This window comes from Scyliorhinus torazame, chromosome 17 (assembly GCF_047496885.1).
Source record: "Scyliorhinus torazame isolate Kashiwa2021f chromosome 17, sScyTor2.1, whole genome shotgun sequence".
Lineage (NCBI taxonomy): Eukaryota > Metazoa > Chordata > Chondrichthyes > Carcharhiniformes > Scyliorhinidae > Scyliorhinus > Scyliorhinus torazame.
This window is the reverse complement of record NC_092723.1, coordinates 39,623,657-39,646,475: the sequence shown is the minus strand read 5'-3', so window position 1 is coordinate 39,646,475 and position 22,819 is coordinate 39,623,657. Positions and strand designations below refer to the sequence as shown.

The 22,819-nt window shown below is 47.2% G+C and overlaps 1 protein-coding gene across 13 annotated transcripts in view; it reads right to left on the bottom strand.

The window, feature by feature from the left end:
* The window catches only part of LOC140393831 (chemokine-like protein TAFA-5), a 650,941-nt gene extending 629,302 nt beyond the window's left edge, over positions 1–21,639 (bottom strand). For 5 of the 13 annotated variants that reach the window (XR_011935741.1, XR_011935740.1, XR_011935743.1 and 2 more), the window contains exon 1: positions 13,879–14,495. Coding sequence is in view for 6 of the 13 variants with exons in the window: in XM_072480331.1 (XP_072336432.1) it covers positions 13,879–13,972 (94 nt within the window). In the remaining 7 variants the exon portion in view is untranslated. Of the gene's footprint in view, positions 1–13,878; positions 14,496–21,082 lie in introns of those variants that run through there. The other 8 variants (XR_011935746.1, XR_011935745.1, XM_072480335.1 and 5 more) reach the window with 3 other exon arrangements.
* Between the last annotated feature and the right edge of the window lie 1,180 nt (positions 21,640–22,819).

Here is a 22,819-nt window from a genome sequence, read left to right as displayed (position 1 = left end):
TGTAGTTTTTGAATTCCCTCCCCTGTACCGTTAGGGTAACTATGCAGAATCCCTGGATCTGTACGGAGTGGGATCCTGCAGCTAGGCAAATCTTTTGTGCGCTGGGGTAGGTAGTTAAGGAACAGCGTCTTACCGTGTCGGGATGTATAAAACTTTCCGTGCTCCCGGAGTCGACTAGGCATGGCGTCTCGTGGCCGTTAATTAGGACCGTTGTCGTCGTCGTCTGGAGAGTCCGGGGCCGAGCCTGATCGAGTGTAACCGAAGCGAGCCGTGGTTGTAGTAGTGGGGTGGGGTCCGTTGTTGCCGTCCAAGATGGCGTCGGGGATGGATAAAATGGCCACCCCCATACCTCGCCCGTAGCTGAGGGGTCACAAGATGGCGTCGGGGGTGGACAAAATGGCCGCCCCCATGCGTCGTACAGGTCGGGGGCGGTCCAAGATGGCGGGGCCCCTCCTCCCCTCGTGGTGGTCGGGACCCAAAATGGCGGCGTCTGCGGGTCGCACATTGAGTGCTGGGGGGTCTGGGGGGCGCTAGGACCGCGCGGAGTTCCCGGGCCGCGGGCGCTAGGACCGCGCGGAGTTCCTTGGCTGCGAGCGCCAGGGCCGCGGGCGCTAGGACCGCGCGGAGCTCCCTCGCTGGGGACCGCGGTGTTCGGGGCCAAGGCCGGCGGGTCAGTACTGCGAGCGCTGGGACCGTGAGGAGGTCCCTCGCCGGGGACGGAGATCGGGGTCCAGGTAAGCTGTATTGCCGGCGGGTCAGGCGTGGGGCGCGGGACGGGGGTGAGGGCCCAGGTCGGTGGCGCTGGCGGGTCAGGCGTGGGGCGCGGGACGGGGGCGAGGGCCCAGGTCGGCGGGTCAGGCGTGGGGCGCGGGACGGGGGCGAGGGCCCAGGTCGGCGGGTCAGGCGTGGGGCGCGGGACGGGGGCGAGGGCCCAGGTCGGCGGCGCTGGCGGGTCAGGCGTGGGGCGCGGGACGGGGGTGAGGGCCCAGGTCGGCGGCTCCGGCGGGTCAGTCGTGGGGCCGCGAGCGCTGGCACCGCGCGCAGCTCCCTCGCCGGGGACAGCGGTGGTCGGGGTCAAGGTAGGTGGCGCCGGCGGGTCAGGCGTGGGGCGCGGGACGGGAGTGAGGGTGGCGTTCGGGATACGAAAAACCCCTTCCTCTCCGTGGAGAGTGTTGGCCGGCACCCAAATCGGGAGCGCCGGCGGCGGGTCGTACATGGGCTGCGGGGAGGGGGGTTGGGGGGTGTAGGCGGCGTGCAGGGCTCCCAGTTCTCCCGGGGCCGCGGTGGTCGGGCCCCAAAATGGCGGCGCCTGGGGGTCGCACATGGTGTGCTGGGGGGGTTGGGAGGCATAGACTGCCTGTAGGGCTCCCTGTTCTCCCGGGACGGCGGCGACCACGCGGGACCGGCACACCACCGCATAGTGGCCCTTTTTCCCGCAGCTTTTGCAGATGGCTGCGCGGGCCGGACAGCGTTGTCGGGGGTGCTTCGCCTGGCCGCAGAAATAACAGCGGGCGCCCCCGGTGCGACTCGGCGTTTGGACTGCGCAAGCCTGTGGGGTTTCCGGGGGGGGTGGGGGTAGGGGGTTTGCCGCGGCGGGTACGTACGGGGCCCAATGGCCTGCCGCGCGGTCGGGGCCGTAGGCGCGGGTATTACGCGCGGCTACGTCCAGCGAGGCTGCCAGGGCCCGTGCCTCTGAGAGTCCTAGTGACTCTTTTTCTAGAAGTCTTTGGCGGATTTGGGAGGATTGTATACCTGCAACAAAAGCATCGCGCATTAACATGTCCGTGTGTTCGTTTGCGTTCACCGACGGGCAGCTGCAGGCTCGTCCCAAAATCAGCAGCGCAGCGTAGAACTCGTCCATCGATTCTCCGGGAGCTTGCCGTCTCGTCGCGAGCTGGTAGCGAGCGTAGATTTGGTTAACTGGGCGAACGTAGAGACTTCTCAGTGCTGTGAAGGCCGTCTGGAAATCGCGGGTGTCTTCAATGAGGGTGAAAATCTCCGTGCTCACCCTCGAGTGCAGGACCTGCAGTTTTTGTTCATCTGAGACTCGGCCTGTGGTCGATGTGATGTAGGCCTCAAAGCAAGTCTGCCAGTGTTTGAAGGCTGCTGCCGCATTCACTGCGTGGGGGCTGATCCTCAGGCATTCTGGAATGATCCTGAGCTCCATAGTCCTTTTCAGGCACGCTTCATAAATTGTGGCGCACAAAGACTCCATGAGACAAATAGAGTGAAGTCGATGAGGCTTTATTAAGCGTGTCTGTTCCCCAGCAGCCCGATAGTAAACTGGCATGCGGGGGAAGGCACCGGCTTCTTATACTTCGCCTTCAGGGCGGAGTATGAGGTCAACGGCCAACCAGGACCCGGGATCTGTCAGCCAATGACATTAGGGCTTCCAGTCCCACATGACCCCCAATACATACTACCACACTATGAAAAGCACAAAAAACATGTAGAATTGTAACAAAAAACAGTAGAAATTAATTCACCAGCAACCAAATGATGTTTAGGTATGTTCATAATGCAACCAGATTGAGTTTCAACCTGCAAAATCCTTTTAACACACACCAATGGCAGGCGGTAAGTGTGGGTCTACCATGCTTGATGTTCAGTGACGCCTGTCAATCTAGAAGCCTCTGGCAGCGGGCGAACAAACTATTCAAGACAGGAAAGAAACAGATAGATGTCTGCCTTATGTACCAGTAGCTGTGGGAAGAGAAATAACAACAAACAAACTGTATGTCGTTAATGGTCCCCTTAGTTAGCACTGGTGGAGGGATCCTGAGAGAGTTTAAGACAGGGTGTAAGATGGAGGTTGGTACTCCAAACTGGCAGCAAATCAGCATTGTATGCTGACTGATATCATGATCTGCCTAAACTGCATCTTTACAATGGACTGTAGCTGCACGCTCAGTTAAGCCCATTATCAATGTGGTATTCAGCTGACTTTGCATCTGTAGTGTGCGCTCTTGTTATCGATTGCATTGTGGAATCTAAGAGGCCTCATCGGTCCAAAGAAATGGAGATCACTGAACTGAATTTCAATGGCAGCATCTTCAAGGCAATTTGCAGCTGATTCCTTGATGGTAATACCGAAGTGTATTACTTTCCCTGGAAGTTGTTCAGTTATGTACACCTCCAATCTTCGCCTTTTTTTTCCACTTCTGACATGTTGGAAATTGAATGGAAAGACCGTATTGCTGCTCTCAGGATTTTCTCCAACACAGATCAATAAGTGTACAAAGGGAGTGCCCAGCAGCAGCAATGTGGCTAGAATATAAATAGACAAGACAATGTAACATCAAGCTTACAAAGTTCTCTCCACCATGTAAAACATGTAAACCGCGAGAAAGTGACAAGAGTTGGCCAGTTATTGTAGCCTTGAACTCGTTGCAGACAATTGCAGGGTCAGTACACAGAGGCACAAGGTCATGCCATCTGAAGAGTGTGTGTTAACAGACATCAGTCAGCCACTTCATTGGGGAAACACTCAGGACAGATTTCAGATGACACACAACTACAGTGTCACCTAGGGAGAACCACGAGACAATAAACATTGATGGCATAAATAACAATTACTTGGATAGAATTTTACACTTTATATACATTTTGCCAGGGAGCTGACTCTTGATTCAGCAGATTAAATACAAGCAGATAAAAGGATGAACATTCATATCAGTTCAGTATCAGAATGACCAATGTGGAGCTTATTAATTGGGACATTGCATTGTGCACGTATAGACAGCACTGCTTGCTGGATCAGCAGTATAGCTGAATGGTCATCCGTTAGAGGTTGCGGTACACCAACGTATCCTACATTATTCTCTTTTGTCCACCATCAACTGCTACTATTTCACGGTTAAAAACTCACTGCAAGACAAAGGTTGTGCAAAATGCAACACACCCTTATCTTTGAGATCTTGGTGATGGTCTGCTGCAAAATTCCCTTGGTTGGTGTTGGCGCATTTCAGCATGCCAACTGCATGTTTCTCAAATATCTTTATGGCTGCATGTGCCTTATCAATCAGATCATGAACTGGGACTGAAGAGATACCTATAGTCACTTAGCAGCCATCTGTTCCATCTGCTTTAATAACACAGGCATGGTACATTGCCTTAAAATGCATGAATCATGACTACTGCCAGGAAAAATGACATTCAATTGCATGATTTAGTGCAGGTTGGCACATATTAACTACACATTGTAGGAAAGGTTCTTTGCTCATGAAGATTCAATGTAGAGATCTGGAGAACCATAATTCCTTCAATAATGGCCCACACTAGTGCCCACATATGTTACTGCCAGTTTTCAGTAGGGAAAGTTATGATCGATGTGGCCAAGATGAATAACACATGTCATCCATTGCAGGCACTGCTGTTAAGTATGCAAAGGAGGAAAAGTACCTAGGGTTCTGGAAATCTGAAACAAAAGCAGAAATCCTGAAAATAGTCAGCAGGTCTAGCAGCATCAGTGAAGAGAGAGAAAGAGAGTTAACATTTCAGGTCTGTGACTTTTCATCATAACTGGGAGTGCTTAGAGATGTAACAGCTTTCAAAGCAAGGCAGAGGAGCTGCTGTGGGCTGGAGGGGGGGGGGGGGGGGGGGGGGCATGGGTGGCGGTGGTGAGGGTAGCAAAGTATTTGACTACTTGGCAGTTGAAAATGCCGCTCCTGGGAATAGAAAAAACAAAGGATAGGAAAACAACAATACATGAAACAGAAAATAAAATGCATAAAAGTATAAGCAGAAAGCTTGATCAGGTGGCACTCATGTGCAAGGGGTTACGCATCAGATTTCCCAGCCTGCAAGTTCACATTGGGTGTTGGCCGGAACCCACATGGAAATTGACCTTTGTAAAATATTTTCCAAAAGAATTCAAGGTATGGGCCAAGTGCTGGCAAATGGGGTTCGGTAGGCAGGTCAGGTGTTTTTCATGCACCGGTGCAGGCTTGATGGGCCGAAGGGCCTCTTCTGCACTGTATTATTCTTTTTTTTTCTGTTTAAAAAAAATAAATTTAGAGTACCCAATTATTTTTTTTTCCCCAATTAAGGGGCAATTTAACGTGGCCAATCCACCTATCCTGCACATCTTTTTTGGGTTGTGGGGGCGAAACCCACGCAGACACGGGGAGAATGTGCAAACTCCGCACGGACAGTGACCCAGAGCCGGGATTCGAACCCGGGTCCTCAGCGCCGCGAGGCAGCAATGCTAACCACTGTGCCACCGTGCTGCCCTTTGCACTGTATTATTCTGTGATTCTGTGAATTTGCTCTCCTCAGACACTTTGTGATTCTTAAACACATTGGAACAAAAATAGCCATATCATAAGTCAGTCCAGCACAGATTTTCATTCAGCATTTCAATCCAGACAAAAAGAGAACAAGTTACACAACATGTATTTGAGTCAAGAAGATTTTATAGTGTAAAATATTCTATACCTCAAGGCCAACATTAGGAAATTGACTGCATTTAGTCTACTAAATATATGTTCATAGAATATTGCATACCAGAGTTTTTGCTTCTTTACATGAGTAAAACACAATGCAATCCAAGTGGATTCAGCCAAATTATCACAGAAGATTAGGGAACTTAAAACAGTACATTTGTATTTGCCTTGATCTTTTTTACATTCTTCAAAATTCAATTTGCTAGAATCAGACTATGTCCACCGAATTAGCCACACTCTCCAGGCAGAATTGCATAATTTCACTGGCAGGTCCTTCAAATTGGATTATCTTTGGTGCACAGGAAGTAATAGGCACACTTTAAAAGCTTTTGCATATCAAAAATATGTAATTTACTCAGAAACTGACTAGTGTACACCAGTAAAACAATTGAATAGTTCTGTACAGTTTGTTTTTAAATCATCTACAGTAATGTTAAAATCAGGTTACTCCACGGATAGATGAATGTATTGATTTTGGTGATCAACCCATTTTACAGCTGCAATAAAACTCCTCCATTCTTAGACGCATTAAGCAATATGTTTTAGCAGAAAGAAAAGATACATTCTATCATGATGCCCAACTGCACTGGTACATGGAATATTTTATGCTTGTGATTGATTACGCAGGCTAATTTTAACTGAAATCTGACCAATGTAACTTTGAGTCCATTTTAGCCTCACTTTCCAAAATCGAAACTCTAATGTTTGAATAAGAATGCTATTTGTGGATACAATGCTTGGATCAGGAACTCTATATTATAGATGTGAATGGAATGTTATAAAACTGAAATACAAGCCTGTTTCAATCTAATATGCCATTATCTCAAGTGTATATTAATATTGCTACTGATTGTCATTGTAAGCTTTTCAAATGCAAAGTCCAAATGGAAACAACCAGTTACTTTTTGTTGTTTTTACTTTTGCTTTTGAAACTCACAATACTTCCCCTACAGAGCTAATTGTTGCATTAAAAGTACTTAATCTAAGAGAACTGATCAGCCTGAGCGGTGTCGTCTCAATATAGACAGTACATCTCCTCTGCGAGTGTCAAATAGAGCGTTAGGAGGATGTCATTGACCCTCCAAATGAAGACTCACTTATTTGCGTAAAAGGCACATGGAAATGAATGATAGGCAAAATTGGGACTCAGTCCAATGACCATCTAATTAAGAAGCAATGCACCACATGTACACTTTGATCATCATAATATCAGTTGTCTAGAGTTATCGTCTGTTCAATGTTTCTCACTTGCCATTCAGCCAATGACTCAAGAATTTACAGCTTAAGAAATTTCACAAGCAATCTATTTGCATGGTGGATTCTTTGCATTTGCCTTTAATTTATTACAATGCAGCTTGGTATACTGAATTACATAATTATGCCAATAGTAGGCCTAACAAATCTAACCCTTTGGTCATATTGATCTGAACACACTTGAAATGTAAATTGGTGGTGGAAATTGAAAAGAAGTAACAAAGAATGTGAGTTAAAAGATACTACTCATGACCCAGAAATATCTGTACACATCAAGTATTTCCCTCCGAGTGAGAAACTTGTTTTTTGAACTAATTCACTTGAGGGCTGTTTTTTGATTTTGCTTTAAGTTGGTATGGTAAACTTGCCTTGTTTTAGATTGAGGTCATCATGAAACTGCACTTCAGCAAGATCGGTGCCTCACATCACTGTATATTAACAAGTCATTTTAACAAACATTTGGAAACAATTTGAGTTGCTGTACATAGCTAAGTCAAACTGGCATATATTTGTCTTTTGCATATGGAATATGCTTGGGAAAGTGGTTTACACATCCAAAATGAGATTTAATTGATTTGATTGTTCTTGTAATAATGACAAGTATTTTTATTGTGATGTCGATGTAAATAACTTTTCTTTTTGTTTTACTGCAGGTACTGTAGAGTGGGTTGGTTTCTTAAAATACACCAAAGGAATTAGAAACTGGGAATGTTTTCCCATTGATTGAACACAACTGAAAAAAGGCCATGTTAGTCAAAGCTTTTGAATAAAAGTTTTCAATCTCAGAGCATTGTTTGAATAACAGCAGCTGGAGGGAATATTCATGACCAATCCTATACATTAGTAATCATTAAATGCCATTGATAAGTTACTAAAGGAATAATTGGCCCGTCATTGGTATGATAAAATTACACAGCACTGTCCACAAAAGTTCAATATAACTTGACTATTAAGTGTATTGTTTCTTTCTGTCCCTTACTGTGTCTTGTAGTCAGCCAAGCTTAAATGCTAAGGAATTCTTTAGTTTGGTGCATATCAGTGCAACCTCTGTCTGATTTCTTCTTCAGGCTATAGTCATATTTCTTCCTAAATCAACGTTGGCCTCTTCTAGATCACAAAACAACAAGAAGACTGATAGATGTTTAGTCCCAGGCCTGCACATGCTCCATCAGTAGTGCTCTGATGGGAATGTTCGAAGGTAAATGAGTGCATTTAAAGATTACTCTTATTCAGCGAAATAAAGGTCGTTGAGACAATACTTGAAACATTGACTTCTGTGAAAAACCATTCACTCTTTTGGCTTATGTAACTTTGATAATTCTTTTACTCATACCATGTGGGTGTTGGTAATAATTGCAATTTCCAGTGACAATTAACTGCTGTTGAAACCAAAACGAGAGTTCAACTGAATTGTCTCCCAGACCCTCGTTCAGAACTGTAGTATTTCTCATTCTGCTGAAATTCACAAAAGGAATACTCTATGTTCCATTTCTTCCAGAAAACTCTCAGAAAACCTTATTGCTTCAAAGACAGTTGCTGGTGCAATGAAAGGTTTGATTGAAGAAGGGATACACAAATCCCTTCCCTGCATTACTTTGGAACTATTTTCTTCAATGTGAAAAAATCTATTTGATCTTCTTTACAGATTTCAGTTAGTCGTGCCCAAATATTCAGAGTCAGAGAGTTTATACAGCACAGAAAGAGGCTCTTCAGCCCATCATTTCTGTGCCAATCACCAAGCACATACATATTCTGATCCTCTTTTCCAGCATTTGGTCCGTAACCTTGTGTTCTGTGGAGCTTCAAGTGCTCATCTAAATGTTGTGAGCATTCCTGCCTTGCCCAACCTTTCAGGCAGCGAGCTCCAGATTCCACCCCCCCCCCTCCCCCCAAACTTGCGAGTGAATTCCATCCCTACACTTCTTTATCATCATATATTCTTGAATAAGTTCAAATTCCACCCTATGAAATAAATAAGAAATTATAGGGCCCATTAAGGTGCATTACACATGTTTCCTCTCCCACATAAAACACTGTACTTGGTAGAAACTTGAAGTAAAGACTATTTTGTTAGAAAGTTCTAAAATGTGAATACATTCTGTATATATGAATTATCTAATAGCTGTTTTTCCCTGTGTTTCTATTCCATTGCAAAACAACTCACTTGTGGTTTTCTTTGTTTATTCCCTTTTGAATGTGTATTGTTTCTAAGTTTCCTATTTCATCGGGAAGGGTGGTATAGTGCTCCACTCCTGATCATATAGCATCAATTCCAATTCATAGCCACAGCCTGTAAGAGGAAATATTCCATAGAGCGAGACCATACCCCTGCCCTGTGCCATCCAATCAAGAACCATTCACCTCATTCCTCTCCCACCCTAATCACAGACAGCTCCATTCAAAGAATCCACTCTCCTCCACCCTTCACAGGATTATTCAGTTGTTACAGTAGGCTGCACCCATGGGTCTATTTGGGAACTGACAAAGCTCCCCTCTGATACAACAAATCTGCCAAAACAGTACTCACAACTCTTTATTGCTGAAGCTATTGATTGTTATGTGTGTGCATTGTATACAGTCAGTCATACAGTGTAGAAAAGGCCCTTCGGCCCTTCGAGTCTGCACAGACAATAAAAGCCCTCATCTCGCACTCATCCTATTTAGCGGTTATATGGATGCATAGTATAGAGTCGGTCATACAGTGCAGAAAAGACCCTTCGGTCCATCGAGTCTGTACCGACAATAAAAAACCCTAATCTCACATTAATCACACTTACAAGCACTTGTCCCATACCCGTACCAGCATTCCCGAACAGGCGCCGGAATGTGGCGACTAGGGGACAAGTAACACAGTAACTTCATTTGAAGCCTGCTTGTGACAATAAGCGATTTTCATTTCATCCTTGAATGTGACGGTGTTTCAAGTGCTCACCCAAGTGTTTTTTATAGGTTGTGAGGTTTCCAGATTCCACTTCCTTCCCAGGCAGTGCATTCCAGATTCTCACCACCCTCTGAGTGAAAAAGTAATTTCTCAAATCCCCTCAGAATCTCCTTCCCCTCATCCTAAAACTATGCCCCCTTGTGATTGACCTCTCAAACAAGGGGAACAGCTGCTTCCTATTTACTCTGTCCAAGACCCTCAATCTTATACACCTCAGTCGTAGCCCCCCTCAGCCTTCTCTGCTCCAAAGAAAACAATCCAAGCCTATCCAGTCTCTCCTTACAGCTCAGATGTTCCATCCCAGGCAACATCCTGGTAAATCTCCTCTGTACCTCCTCCAGTGCAACACATCCTTCCTATAGTGAGGTGACCTGAACTGCACACTGTAGTACTACAGGTGAGGCCTAACCAACATTCTGTACAGCACCATCATAACCTCCATGCTCTTATATTCTATGCCACGACTGAAAAAAGGCAAGTGTCTCATATGCCTTCTTAACTACCTTATTCATCTGCTCTGCTGCCTTGGGTTGAGTCAAGTCATAACAAATCAGAACTTCATTATAATCTTTATCTCATTGAAAGCACTGCATTAATCCACCAAGACAGCATGATGCTAAAAACACAAGCATCATTTCAACTGTCCTTGCAAATGTTTTTCAGTGGCTCAGGAATGTACGGTGGCAGGCGACTGTCTCACAAACTGGAATTCTAACCAACCCTTAACAAGCATTGCATTAAAAATGAATTCACCGTCCTTCCGTCTCCAGTAGCAAGGCTCGTTGTTGGATTTGGCATTTGTTCAGGGCTGCATGCTTCAGCCCCATCAGTTAACACTTGCTGAATCTCTGATCTGATCTCACGGGAGGCTATCTAGGGCAGCGCTTACTGTAAGGGTTTGGGAAAATAAAATTGAAGGCAGTTCAACCCACACTGCCTATGTGCACCCTCCACAGATCGGTTCCGAGTTGAATTACGGGAAGTCTCAGCAAGTTGCTGCAGGCGCTCTCCATGGAGGATAGATGTATGGGGTGGGCAATCTTGGGAGACAGTGTAGCAGCAGCCATTGCATGTTCCTTCTGCTGATGTTTGCATTCAAAACATATAGCAGCAGAAATGTGTAAATGTCAAATGTGCAATGTATCATATTGAGAAGGTATGGGGATTATTTTCAGGATTTAGTTTGGAATCGCAGACAGGGTGGTATTTTCCAGTCGGTACGCATACATGCTCATTTCAATTCCGTCTGAAACTACACCAAGCATTGTCAAACTTGGGGGTGTGACCTGCGGGTGGGTCGCGGGCGAGTAACGGGAGGGTCGCGGAGCCGTCCGTCGTGGCGCTCCCGATCACGCAAATCTGCGCGCAACAGCCGCAGCAGCCGGCTGTTGATAACACCGGCTGCAATCGGCCTTCAAAATGACCGCAAACATGTCAAAAAAATGCAGCTGCACTGCGCATGCGTGCCAGATCATCGGCGCGCATGGGCAAAACTATTAGCATGTACGCCGATGTTCGGGCACGCATGCGCAGTGCGGCCACTTTTTTTTTTAAACGGTCACAGCTTTTTGTTTTCCAAGTTCCGGGGGGGGGGGGTTTCATTTATTTCATTCTTTTTTTTTCACAAGTTCGGGGGGGGGTTTATTTGATAAAGTTTTACAGGAATAAAATGCAGAATTTTGGACAGATGGAGACTCCATGGGCGGAATTCTCCCCCCCCCCCACGCCGGGTGGGAGAATCGCCCGGGCGCCGCGCGAGTCCCACCACGCCGTCCCGACGCCCGCACGCGATTGTCCCACCCTCCCCCCCAAACCGGCAGGGCACAAATCACGGCTGGCCGCTGGGAGAATCGCCGCTTGCCGTTGGTAATGGGCGAGCAGCGATTCTCCGGCCCGGATGGGCTGAGCGGCCTGCCCAACATGACAGGTTCCCGCCGCCGCCATCCACACCTGGTCGCTGCCTGCGGGAACAGTGCGAGAATGCTGGGGGTCGGCCTGTGGAGGGTCGAGAGTGGTTCCTGTACCGGGGTGGGGCTCAAAAGGGGTCTGGCTCACGATCGGTGCCCACCGATCGGCGGGCCGGCTTCTCTTAAGGAGGACATCCTTTCCTCCGCCGCCCCGCAAGATCGATCCGCCATCTTCTTGCGGAGGCGGCCGCGGGGAGGACGGCAACCGCGCATGCGCGGGTGACGTCATTTACGCGACGCCGGTTGCATCATTTATGCTGCGCCAAGGCCCGACATGCGTAAATGACGCGCCGCCGCTCCTAGCCCCCCGGGGGCGGGAGAATAGGGGGCTGGGAACGGCCTCCGACGCCGGAGTGAAACATTCCGGTTTTCACTCCAGCGTCAGGACTTAGTCTCCCGATGGAAGAATTGCGCCCCCTACTTTCCGACACCGGAAGGCTTCACCTTCATCCAACAGGTTGCGTTGGAGGGCCAAAGGGACCCAAAACCATTTCCTCCATTTTTGTCAGCAGCAAAAAAGGTAAGAGAAAATGGTGGGTCGCGCAGGTCGGCCGGCGTGGGTCGCGAAGGTTGATAAAAATGGGTCACCGGAAAAAAAATTTGAAGAACACAACTACACTGTTGAACCATCCTTCAATTTATAATTCTACTGGTCATACATTTAGGTAGCATTTGAACTTTAAAAAAAAAAATCCTTATCCCACTATTCAGAATCCTGGGGAGGGGAGGGGGAAATAGTTCGGAAGTTTCCATTCTTTTGCCCTTGTGAAGGGGAATGGTTTGAGCACACTGACTGACTAAAATGCATTTTATCATTGACGATACTGAGATGTAACATATGGTAGGTAACAAATACGTTTTAATCTGATCCAGCACTATTCTGCACTAAATGTTTCCGAGACGATTCGAAATTGTAACAAGCCAAAATCACTTGCATGTTATTTCATATCCTTGAAACCTCGAACTGAGCCTCTTCCCAACTCTACCCCCCGCCCCCCCCCCCCCCCCCCAACCACCACCAAAACGCCTCGTTTGGAAATTGGAATGGAGCTTTGCAACTGCATCAGATTCTTTTAAAAAAAAGAGACCAAATGGGTAAATAAAACCACGAGGATGTGGAAATGCTCAGCGGGTCGGGCAGCATCTGGGCGGGGATGATGATCCATCACCATTCGCCAGGATTCCTGACGGAAGGTCAGCGACCTGAACCGTCTGCTGCCTCCAACATGTTCGGCCTTGAACTCAGATTCCTTCCCCGGTCTGTTTATGAAGATCTGCAAAAGGCACCCTGAATATTTCACCTCGTGTTCCTTTTGAATGGAATGTGGGGGCCGCGTGTCCATTCACAGGACACGAGTCACTTGTATATATGTTTGTGTAAGCTTGAGGATTGCTCCAGTGTTTGCTGTTCAGTGTGAAGCTGGCTGTTGAGAGGCACGAGCCTCCCCCCCCCCCCTTCCCGGTACCTAATATCTGCAATCTATATAATCTCTCTCTCTCCCCCCTCCCCCCATAAAAAAAGAGTAATGGTAGGGGGAAATGACTCTCAGCAAATGGTGGCTCCGTAATAACTTTGTTGTTCGGCTGTATGCAAACTGGAAGATTCAGTGCTCCTGTCTGCAACCGCTCCCCAGGCTGGCTGCAATGGGATTGGGGTGGACGCGACCCGGATTTAGCACTGCTGTTTCGAAACTCGGGAGTTATTCCTTTCCAGGGTTTGGAAAGGAATAAGATTGGGCACGGAGTTTAGTCCTTTCCAGCAGTCATTCCTCCCGCCCTGTTTTAACGTTCAGAATTAGATAGGCTGCCACTTTCATGGCCGGAGGGAAACGCGCAGATATCATCGGGAGGTTAAATTGGCTGGGATACATGCGGCTGTTCAGTTTCATACACAATCCACACCAAATGCAGTCAAGCCCAATTACGCAAGAGAGGGAATGCGTCCAGATTTACTGGAGTTACGCAGGCGTGTATCGGTGCCCAAGGATGTTTCTAAGGTAAAGATGTGCACTCATCTCGATTAGCACAGCCGACTCCCGTTATGCAAGTTCCGCGCCCCAACACAACGGGGCGAAGCAACCAGATGGAGTTAAAGACATTCGAAATTACGAGGCTCAGAATGAAAAGCGGGAATGTCGCTGGCGACATTTAAACAGAAACCCCCACCGGGGTTCAGCACTTGAACTTTTTTTTTTAAATCAGGCTGCCTTTAAGAAGGGAAGCTTGTGACAGAATATTGCAGTGCTATTTATCACGAGAGGCGCCCATTTACCTTCCTTGACCAAGTGTGAGTAGATGATCCAGACGAGGAGGCAGCAAAGCGCTGCCCCTGCTCCAGTGCAGAGCCCTCTCCAGCCGGGCAGCATGTTCGGATCCTCCAGCTTTCAGCGCTGAGCTTCTGTGTGCCTCGTCCGCACCGGGACCACACATGCAGATCTCTCTCTCCACATTCAAAAGCCCCCAGAAGTCGGCTTGCGATTTCCCCCTCCACACACACACACACACACAAAAACAAGGCACCTGTGTAAACCTCCAGTCTGGACTGTGAACGGTCCCCTCAGCAGACAGCCCTAGATCCGCACAGCGGGATATGCATCTGGGTTGTAAAAGCCCCGATCGCTGCCCTCTATCATCCTCTTTGCACGCTAGAAGAGCCACATAGTGCTTGATCTCTGCAGCAATGAGGTCTCCAACTGCAGCTAGTCACTGCTTGGCAGCGTCTATTGATCGCCTGTTGTAATTATCCAGATATGCAACAGCGCGTAATTAACCCTGCCGGTGCTGAGATGGCTCCATAAATAAGTCAAGGGTGTTTAATTTACTGACTCGGTGTGTCACTGACGGATTCCTGCTGGAGAGGCTGCCTCCCCTTCACGGTGCGGGCAGGAAAAAAAAAGTTTGTGCAACGTGTGATGCACTGATCCAACCCCGCTGCAGATTGCTTTTCCGAAGCGAGCCCAGGCAACGACAAATAAAATACTCCCACTCGCTTGCAGTTCTCCACTCACCACCGCCAATCGCTTTACACAAGCCCTGCTATTTTTATAACTTTAAACTCGAGACATGTTACGTTTTTTTTTTCAAAAAATGCTAGAAAATGGCTGATTAACTCGGTTTGAAGCAAGATTTAATTACAGCCTAATCATTTCAATGGGTTAATGTCTGGGGTGCAAACCGCCTTTTGTTTTGTAAAGCTTTAGTAAATAAAAGCAGCAGTTTTAAAAATACCATCTGGTCAGTTTCTACTCACTTGACGTTTTGTCTGTCCGTAAATATCAATCTGCAACTCCACCAGAGGTCATTGCATTCTCGCTGAAGACTAAGATTTTTCACAGTATTCAGCGATCGCCATGTCGAGCTATGTGCACACAATTCAAACTACACGCTTGTCAGTAAGGATGCTTTATTTAATTTAAACAAAGAGCTCAATTAAATATGAGGCAACGAAATGAGCCAGGAAAAGCAAGGGTGTTAAGAATAATATGCTTTTCAATTTTATCGCAAATAATCCGCCCGAGAGTTTGGTCAAAAGGTGCCTCTAGGAATCAAGAGGGCCCGAGTTCAGTGGAACTGTATGTGCCAAATCAGCTATCCCCCTGTCTGCGTCCCTAAGACGGCCGGGTGGCGAAGTGTTCAGCGCTGTTGTAGCAAATACATTCATTCAGTGCACCGCTGCCCACAGATATTGTCAACGATTCCCGGTAATAAACGACGCAGAAACATGAAACATTCCTTTCTCAGAGCGCAGCACTCCCGCGACATGGTCAGGCTGAATATATTTCACGCCTTTTAATTAAAACCCTGACAATGGGTCGATTCATTAGCACCATCAAGCATCTAAAAGCACCATTCACATTCCTACTTTGTGCAGTCAAGACATTTCTCCAGTAGCGAGGCTGTATCGACCCACTCTAATTATCAGCCCGTTTAGTTCTAAGTACCTTTCACTGTACATGCGTTCCGAGGAACAGTACATTTGTTAAGAGAGTGCATGGAAATCAACAGCAACGTTGCGAGCGCTGGCTACATGCTGTGGACTCGCTCTCTTTAAATTCGCAAGTTGTTATTTCTATCTTTTAAACGAGGGGCGGGGGGGGGGGGGGTCCCCAGGAGTTAATTGCGATGCCAGTTATTATTCACGGTGAGTAGTATCTGGAAGGTAACACCAACCAAAATATATCTTTAAAATGCAGAATGTAAAGAAGCTTAACTCGCTGTTAAGGTGGGGTGGGGGTAGCGGGAGGTGTTTATGAAATGCTCCGTATATTTTAAACCTACTCCAGGAGTGTAGGAGCAGCTGTAATGAGGAAATCAGGACGTGCCAATATGGTTCCCGTCAAATGTACTGTTGAAAAAGAAAACCCAGAATATCAATAAGCTTCTCGTCTGTGCAACTGGTTCCAGTGGTTTGCAAAGCATTCGTCTGGAAGTTAACCGGACATTTGAGATTCGTTCTCGGCGCAGGGAAGGTGCACTCAGCCCAGTTGTCAGAACTCGCATCGGCATCCTGATGTGATTTTCCATTCACCCTCTCTTGTCAATTGCCTCGGGTCAGGATGGGTTTTACCGCATTAGAGATGCGATGGGAATACCCGGTGTTTTAACACCCTCGCGGTATGTCTTTTATTATGTAACCAAACGTCTCCCGCAATAGCGTGATGGGGGAAACAATGATGGATTCGAGTGGTAAACCCCGGAGCCCCTTCACTCATAATCTGAGCTGGGAAGAGGCTGCACACACAGCTGGTTTAGCACACTGGGTTAAATCGCTGGCTTTTAAAGCAGACCAAGGCAGGCTAGCAGCACGGTTCAATTCCCGTACCAGCCTCCCCGAACAGGCGCCGGAATGTGGCGACTAGGGGCTTTGCACAGTAACTTCATTTAAACCTACTTGTGACAAGCGATTTTCATTCATTTCATTCACATACAACATACACACAAGCCTGTGTTGTTTAGTGAGCTGGCCGTCCTCTGGCCACAAGGTGGCGGCGACGAGAGCTTTCGGCAATTTCTTTCCCCACTTTTCCACCAAAACTGTTGCTTTCGCACAACCTCTTGTTGCAAACTTAAAGCGCGTCGATAGCTCATTTCCCCGCGCTGCCTGCCTGTCCGTTCAAATGCAAAGAAACAACAACACGGGGACACTCTGGTAAACTCTGGACTGAGCGACACAGAAATATATCCAGCAAAACGCCCAGGTTTTATTGTCACATTCAATGCTGAGCAACAAACAAATTCATTCCAAATTCAACCTTCCGAAAATGCGGTTAAATCAATGCAGCCCTTTTGAATGAACAGTTTTTCATAAAAGTGGCAAAATCTTAAGCGAACTCTGTATACCTTTAAAAGTGGCAAAGGACAATCGCCAGCACGTTATGTGCGTCTGGTTTCCAATGCGGAGCCTTTATGTTCACGCTGGTGAGATGCGAGAGTCATCGCCTTCTCGTGTGCTAATAACTAGTGTTCTCCAAATGTTGGCCCCTGTTATTCCTGTTATTCCGGGTGCAGGCAGCTCACGCCGCGAAGAGTGCAATTTCTTCTTGGATGTTGCCACTGTGTCGGATGTGACCTTGGCAAGATGATGTTTCCAGTAAAATCACACGTGTAGAATCATGAAAGCGAGGAACCTGTATCCCGAGTTATTGGGTGCACTCATTAACGCCGTCCATTTAGATCTTATATTCTAATCTAGGCCCTCTGGTCAACAATTATTGTGTCGCTTGGGGGGGGGGGGGGGGGGTGATGTCATACATAAAACATCATCACAGTGTTAGCTCGGCTGTAAAGAGATCGTTGCTAAGTGTCAGTTTGATATCAGACTCTGTTTACATCACATCAACGCCAACGTTCCATTGCAAAGTTGGGGTTATCTCCGGACCCGATTCTGAAGCAAAACAATGCGAGTCCCAAGTGGCGAGTTGGGAAAGAGGCCAAACCGCTGGGATTTGACATCCAGGGAACTCCCTGCTATTATTTGAAGTTTCTTCACAACACAGAACACACTGCCCACTTTGTCTAAACACCAGTGAGTCAGTTCCCTCGCCCTGGTTCCCTAGTGCTGCTTCTGTAAGCATCTCCAACCAGTGGGTGTGAATACAGGGTCGTGCTAGGCGGCAGAAGGGATATGGAGAGGTAATAGGCCGTTCGGAAGAGGGAGGACCTGGAGCTTCATGTGCAGAAATCTTTGGCGGGACACCTGAACTAGGAGCAGGAATAGGCCAACTGGCCCCTGGAGCCTGCTCCGCAATTCAATAAGTTCATGGCTGATCTTTTTGTAGACTGAGCTCCATTTACCCACCCGCTCATCATAACCCTCAATTCATTTACTGTTCAAGAATCTATCTTTGCCTTAAAAATATTTAGCGAGGTAGCCTTAACTGCTTCACTGGGCAGGGAATTCCACAGATTCACTACACTTTGGGTGAGGAGGTTCTTCCTCAACTCAGTCCTAAATCTGCTCCCCCTTATTTTGAGGCTATGCCCCCTAGTTCTAGTTTCACCCGCCAGTGGAAACAACTTCCCTGCTTCTATTCTATCTCTTCCCTTCATAATTTTATATGTTTTTATAAGATCCCCCCCCCTCATTCTTCTAATATTGAGAGATGTTTGCAAATCGTATTGGATTGATTAATAGCGATGTGAAGAAAGAAAGCTATGCTTACCGGTATTAAACTCTGGTTAGGCCACAGCCAGTTCTGGCCACCACGCTTGAAGAAGGACATGAGGATTTGGAGGAGATTTGCCAATATGGTTCCAGGGACTGGGAGAGTTTATCGACAAGATTAAATCGAAGAAGTAGGAGGAAAGGAGATTGAGGCAAGATTTGATGGAGATGTATAAGATTACAAAAGGTTTAGGTAAGGTGATCAAAGAAAAGCTCTTCCCATTATGGAATGGTAGAACATCTAGGGGACACAGATTTAAGAGATAGAGGGGGAAGGGACGTGGTGAGAATTAACTTTTTTGTATAGCGAGTGGTGATGATATCGCTGCCTACAAGAGACAATTTCAAAAGGGAATTTGGATACTTGATCTACATAAACTTGCAGGTCTACAGGGATAGAATGGGGAACAGGACTGATCTGATTTCTCTCCAGATAGCTGGCATGGACCCGATTGGCAGAATGGTCTTCTTCCACACCATTATAACCTCACAGGGCAGCACGGTGGTGCAGTGGGTTAGCCCTGCTGCCTCACGGCGCCGAGGTCCCAGATTCGATCCTGGCTCTGGGTCACTGTCCATGTGGAGTTTGCACATTCACCCCGTGTTTGCGTGGGTTTCACCCCAAAAACCCAAAAGATGTGCAGGCTAGGTGGATTGGCCACGCTAAATTGTCTCTTAATTGGAAAAAATGAATTGGGTACTCTAAATTTATTTTTATAAATAACCTCATGAGTTCGGTATTGTCTGTTTACTTAGTTCTGGAAAAAAATAGATGTTTGGTGATTCTAATTTCCAAATATCTCCAGGAAGTTCATTAGAACGGATAGTTTTAGATGGTCTAAAATATGAATTTACCAATATGGTTCTCGAGCTAAGGTTAGTGTCTATTTGGAAAAGTGAAATTCTTATAAGGCAGCAATAATTAGTTGGTGTTGTTAGGAATGAGTAGCTGGCTTGATGTATTGCGAATACTGATTGATGGCAGGACAACTCATCGGTTGGAATCGGGGCATCCAAGTTAACAATACAGCACTGCAGTGAAAGCTGGTCCCTCTGCACCGCCACCAACCATTGACCAGTTTGAACACCCTGCAGCTCCGAATAAAACACATAAAATATTCTTACCCCCATGAGTAAATGAGGTATATCAAATGACTGTTGAAATTAGCCTAGCACCAATGATTTTACCGTTAGCCGGGCCCCATTGTCTGTGGCAAATTGACATGGCTAACCCACACAAACTGCTGTTATTTCGGGGGCGGGGGACCAAAGTGCCACGACCATGTCTGAACACTGGAGGCGCCAGTGAGTTGATAGACTTCTTCAATACAAGTAGCGCCGGCGTTGGTACCTGCTATAGTTTGAGTTGTTAGACTGACCTGGGGTGTGTTTTAGGTTTGCTTTAGAGTCTAGGGTCCCCATAAAGTTCTAACCACGTACGATGTTGGTCATGTTTGTTTTAAATTGATTTTTACAGTCAGTTTTATAACTGGAGACAAGAAAGCTTTGATTTCATTTCGGAAAGTCAGGCTTGCTTTAGCCGATCTGTACTGCCAACACTAACTGCCCTTGGAGTAAGGTCAGAGGTGTTACCATTCTAAAAGCCAACTTTGCTCCTTGAAAGAGCAATAATAAAGGTACTCGTTTTCAGTTCCCCTGACCCTTGTTGCCTCTTTTAAGTAACCCATTCACTTGTTAGATACAGGGCAAATTACATTTTCTGAAGTTATTAGAAATAATTCCAAAGGCAAAATACCTAACTTCATGTTCTTTCCGGAAGCCTGTTTTAGGGTGTATCATCATCACCCAACAATAACCAATCTCCACTATCGTACTTGCCTCCCCCCAATCACACTTTGGATTTGCTGCAAATGTTGCTGCGGGTTTATATTGACCCCTGGGATCACTTTCTAACCAGCCGGCCGGCATAGACGTCGTTGAGCTGGTATTCCCCCCCCCCCCCCCCCCCCACCCCCTCCCACCCTCTCTCTTACTCACCAGTAAAGAACCCTGCGGCAATACATGGTGGACATCAGACTGTTTCTCATGACATGTCCACAATATTCATTTCTGTCTGGCATTTCAGACCTGCCTTGTGAGTCTGTGAACAGCACCAGACACCTGGGCGGTACGTGTGTGTGTGTGGGGGGGGGGGGGGGGGAGGGGGGGGGGGCTATGTGGGGGATTGGGCAAAGCCCACCAGCTTTAGAATCGAGGTGGCAGCAGCAACTGGAAATTGACTTCCAATTCCACCCTGGGGGTACATCGACCTCCGTGGTATGATGTCTCATTGGAACAAGTATTGGGGGGGGGGCGATAGAAGTAACTTAGCACCCAGGGGGGAGGCGGGGAGAACTCCATCTGCCTATTCATCCGTATTCAAGAGGCGCGTTTAACGCTGCCAGCCATCATGATTGTGGAAAGACGCAGAACGATAATATGCCAAGCAAACTGCGAGGAAGACAGAACTCCAAATATTTCACCAGGCGGTGAGAGGGTAGGTCGGGGTGCTGGGCAAGTCTCTGAAATAATTCACGTTCACTCCGTCCTCTGTGGCTGCTAAACTATCTGTAATGGTGCATTCCTGATAAATACATTGCACAACGCCCTTGTATCTTCAGAGCGATTAGATATTGCGAGCAGTCGATATGTTGTTATAATTTATAAATAAAACAATTACTGAAATAAAGCAGGTTCAATCCAGGAAATTATTACACTGCGCGGCGACTGGATTTGTGTTCATTTCTCCTGAAATTATCTAAATATTTATGGGGTGGGGGGGGGGGGGAGAGAATAATGAAAACGTACTTACTACAAAATGCAATAAGAAGTGCAGAAAGTATGGCTAGAAACCAGAAAGTTGATGGCATGTTACTGTTCCAGCAAATACCCTTCCATCTGAAGTAGTCAGCGGGACTCCTGCAAACTCCGAGCCTGCCTTCAAAACCACCTTCCGGGGCTCGATTCGAAGCTGACCAGCTCGCTGGGCGTCATATTGCGATTGGGATGGCGGTGGGTGCTGAGAGCTAAAGTGAACTGGCCCCACTCACTCCTCTCACACACACACACACACTGAGCCCTGCAGGATAACTTAGGAAGCCGACACTGGAAGGCGGTGGGTGCAAAGCCGTCCGCAAATTGAAGCGAGAAGCGTGTGCTGAGAGCTCTCTCGCTGGCTGGCTGTCCTGTCAGCTTTCAAGATCCCGGTTCGCTGGAGAGACGGAGGAGCGTTCAGCACTCTGGACGGCGCCTGTCTTAAATTGCTGGCAGCGACCCTGCCCGCACTCAAACCAGCTCCCTCCCTCCCAGGCAAGACGTGCGTCAGGGTAGCATTACACAGCACATTCCGAGCAATAAATATGTCCTGATCAGACTGATAGGAGGACGGTTTATTCCGTCAATCTGTACTGAACAAAAGCGTGGATGTACGTGAGTGGACCTACCTGGACCCCCCCCCCCCCCCCTCCCCCGATCCCTGTACCATTTATAGGACAACCCTGCCTGCAATATAACAATCCTAGCAACAGTCAGGCAATATAGATGCAGTTAAATAGGTGTCCACGAGCCTAGTGCCCGTTTGAGCAGAGGACATTTGGGGAGTATCCTCCAGCGTGTATATGGTTCCTGGATTATAAAACCCGCTTAAATTTGCAGGGTGAGATGCAATTTAAGGCGCCGCCTGCAAGGGAAAGTGAAATGATCAAAGTAATCGAATGTGGTGTCATTTCATGGAAGTGTGCAGATATGCGAAAGAGCAGTGCTGCAAATGTGTTTCCTTTGAACACATCGGGAGCTCAGAAGACAATTGCGCCATCTACATCTGCCGGAGATCCGGTGCTGGTGTGAAATAAGTTTTAACAATGCGAGAAAAGACCTGAGAACGCCGAGGAAGGGGGGAGGGGGAGGGAGAGGACGATAAAAATCTGACGCATTATTGTTCCAATTCAAAGTCAACTGAGGCGTGTGTTGCATTTGCCGGGACCTCATGTGCTCGGTACCTGGAAAAGTCAGGCTCTATGTCAAGTCTATTCCAAACGGCCGGGGCGCTATCAGCGTTATAAATAGCAGGCGTATTTCAGGATGCAGTGCAGGCTGAACCAGGCTAACATCTACACCTTAAGTTGGCTGAGTTCTTCCACATTTCAAATGACGCCCGAGGCTGTCCTCATTGGTCAAAAACTGCCTTCATTAACATACCGCTGGGATGTTTTTTTTATTGGAAATGATTTGTATTACATTTCAACATGCCATACAAAATATAAACGAACATAACAAACTTGTTTTTAACAAAATTCCATAAACAAATGCTTTTTGCAAAGACTTTCTCACTCCTATTCCCTCTCCCCTCTCCCACCTGGACCACCCCTCCTACAAACAACCTCCGCCCCCCCCCCCCCCCCCCCCCCCTTACATTCTAGCAGTGGCCAATTCTTTAAGTTTCACTCACCTGAGGAAGGAGCTGCGCTCCGAAAGCAAGTGATTCCAAAGAAACCTGTTGGACTTTAACCTGGTGTTGTAAGACTTCTTACAGTTCTTTAAAGTACACTGT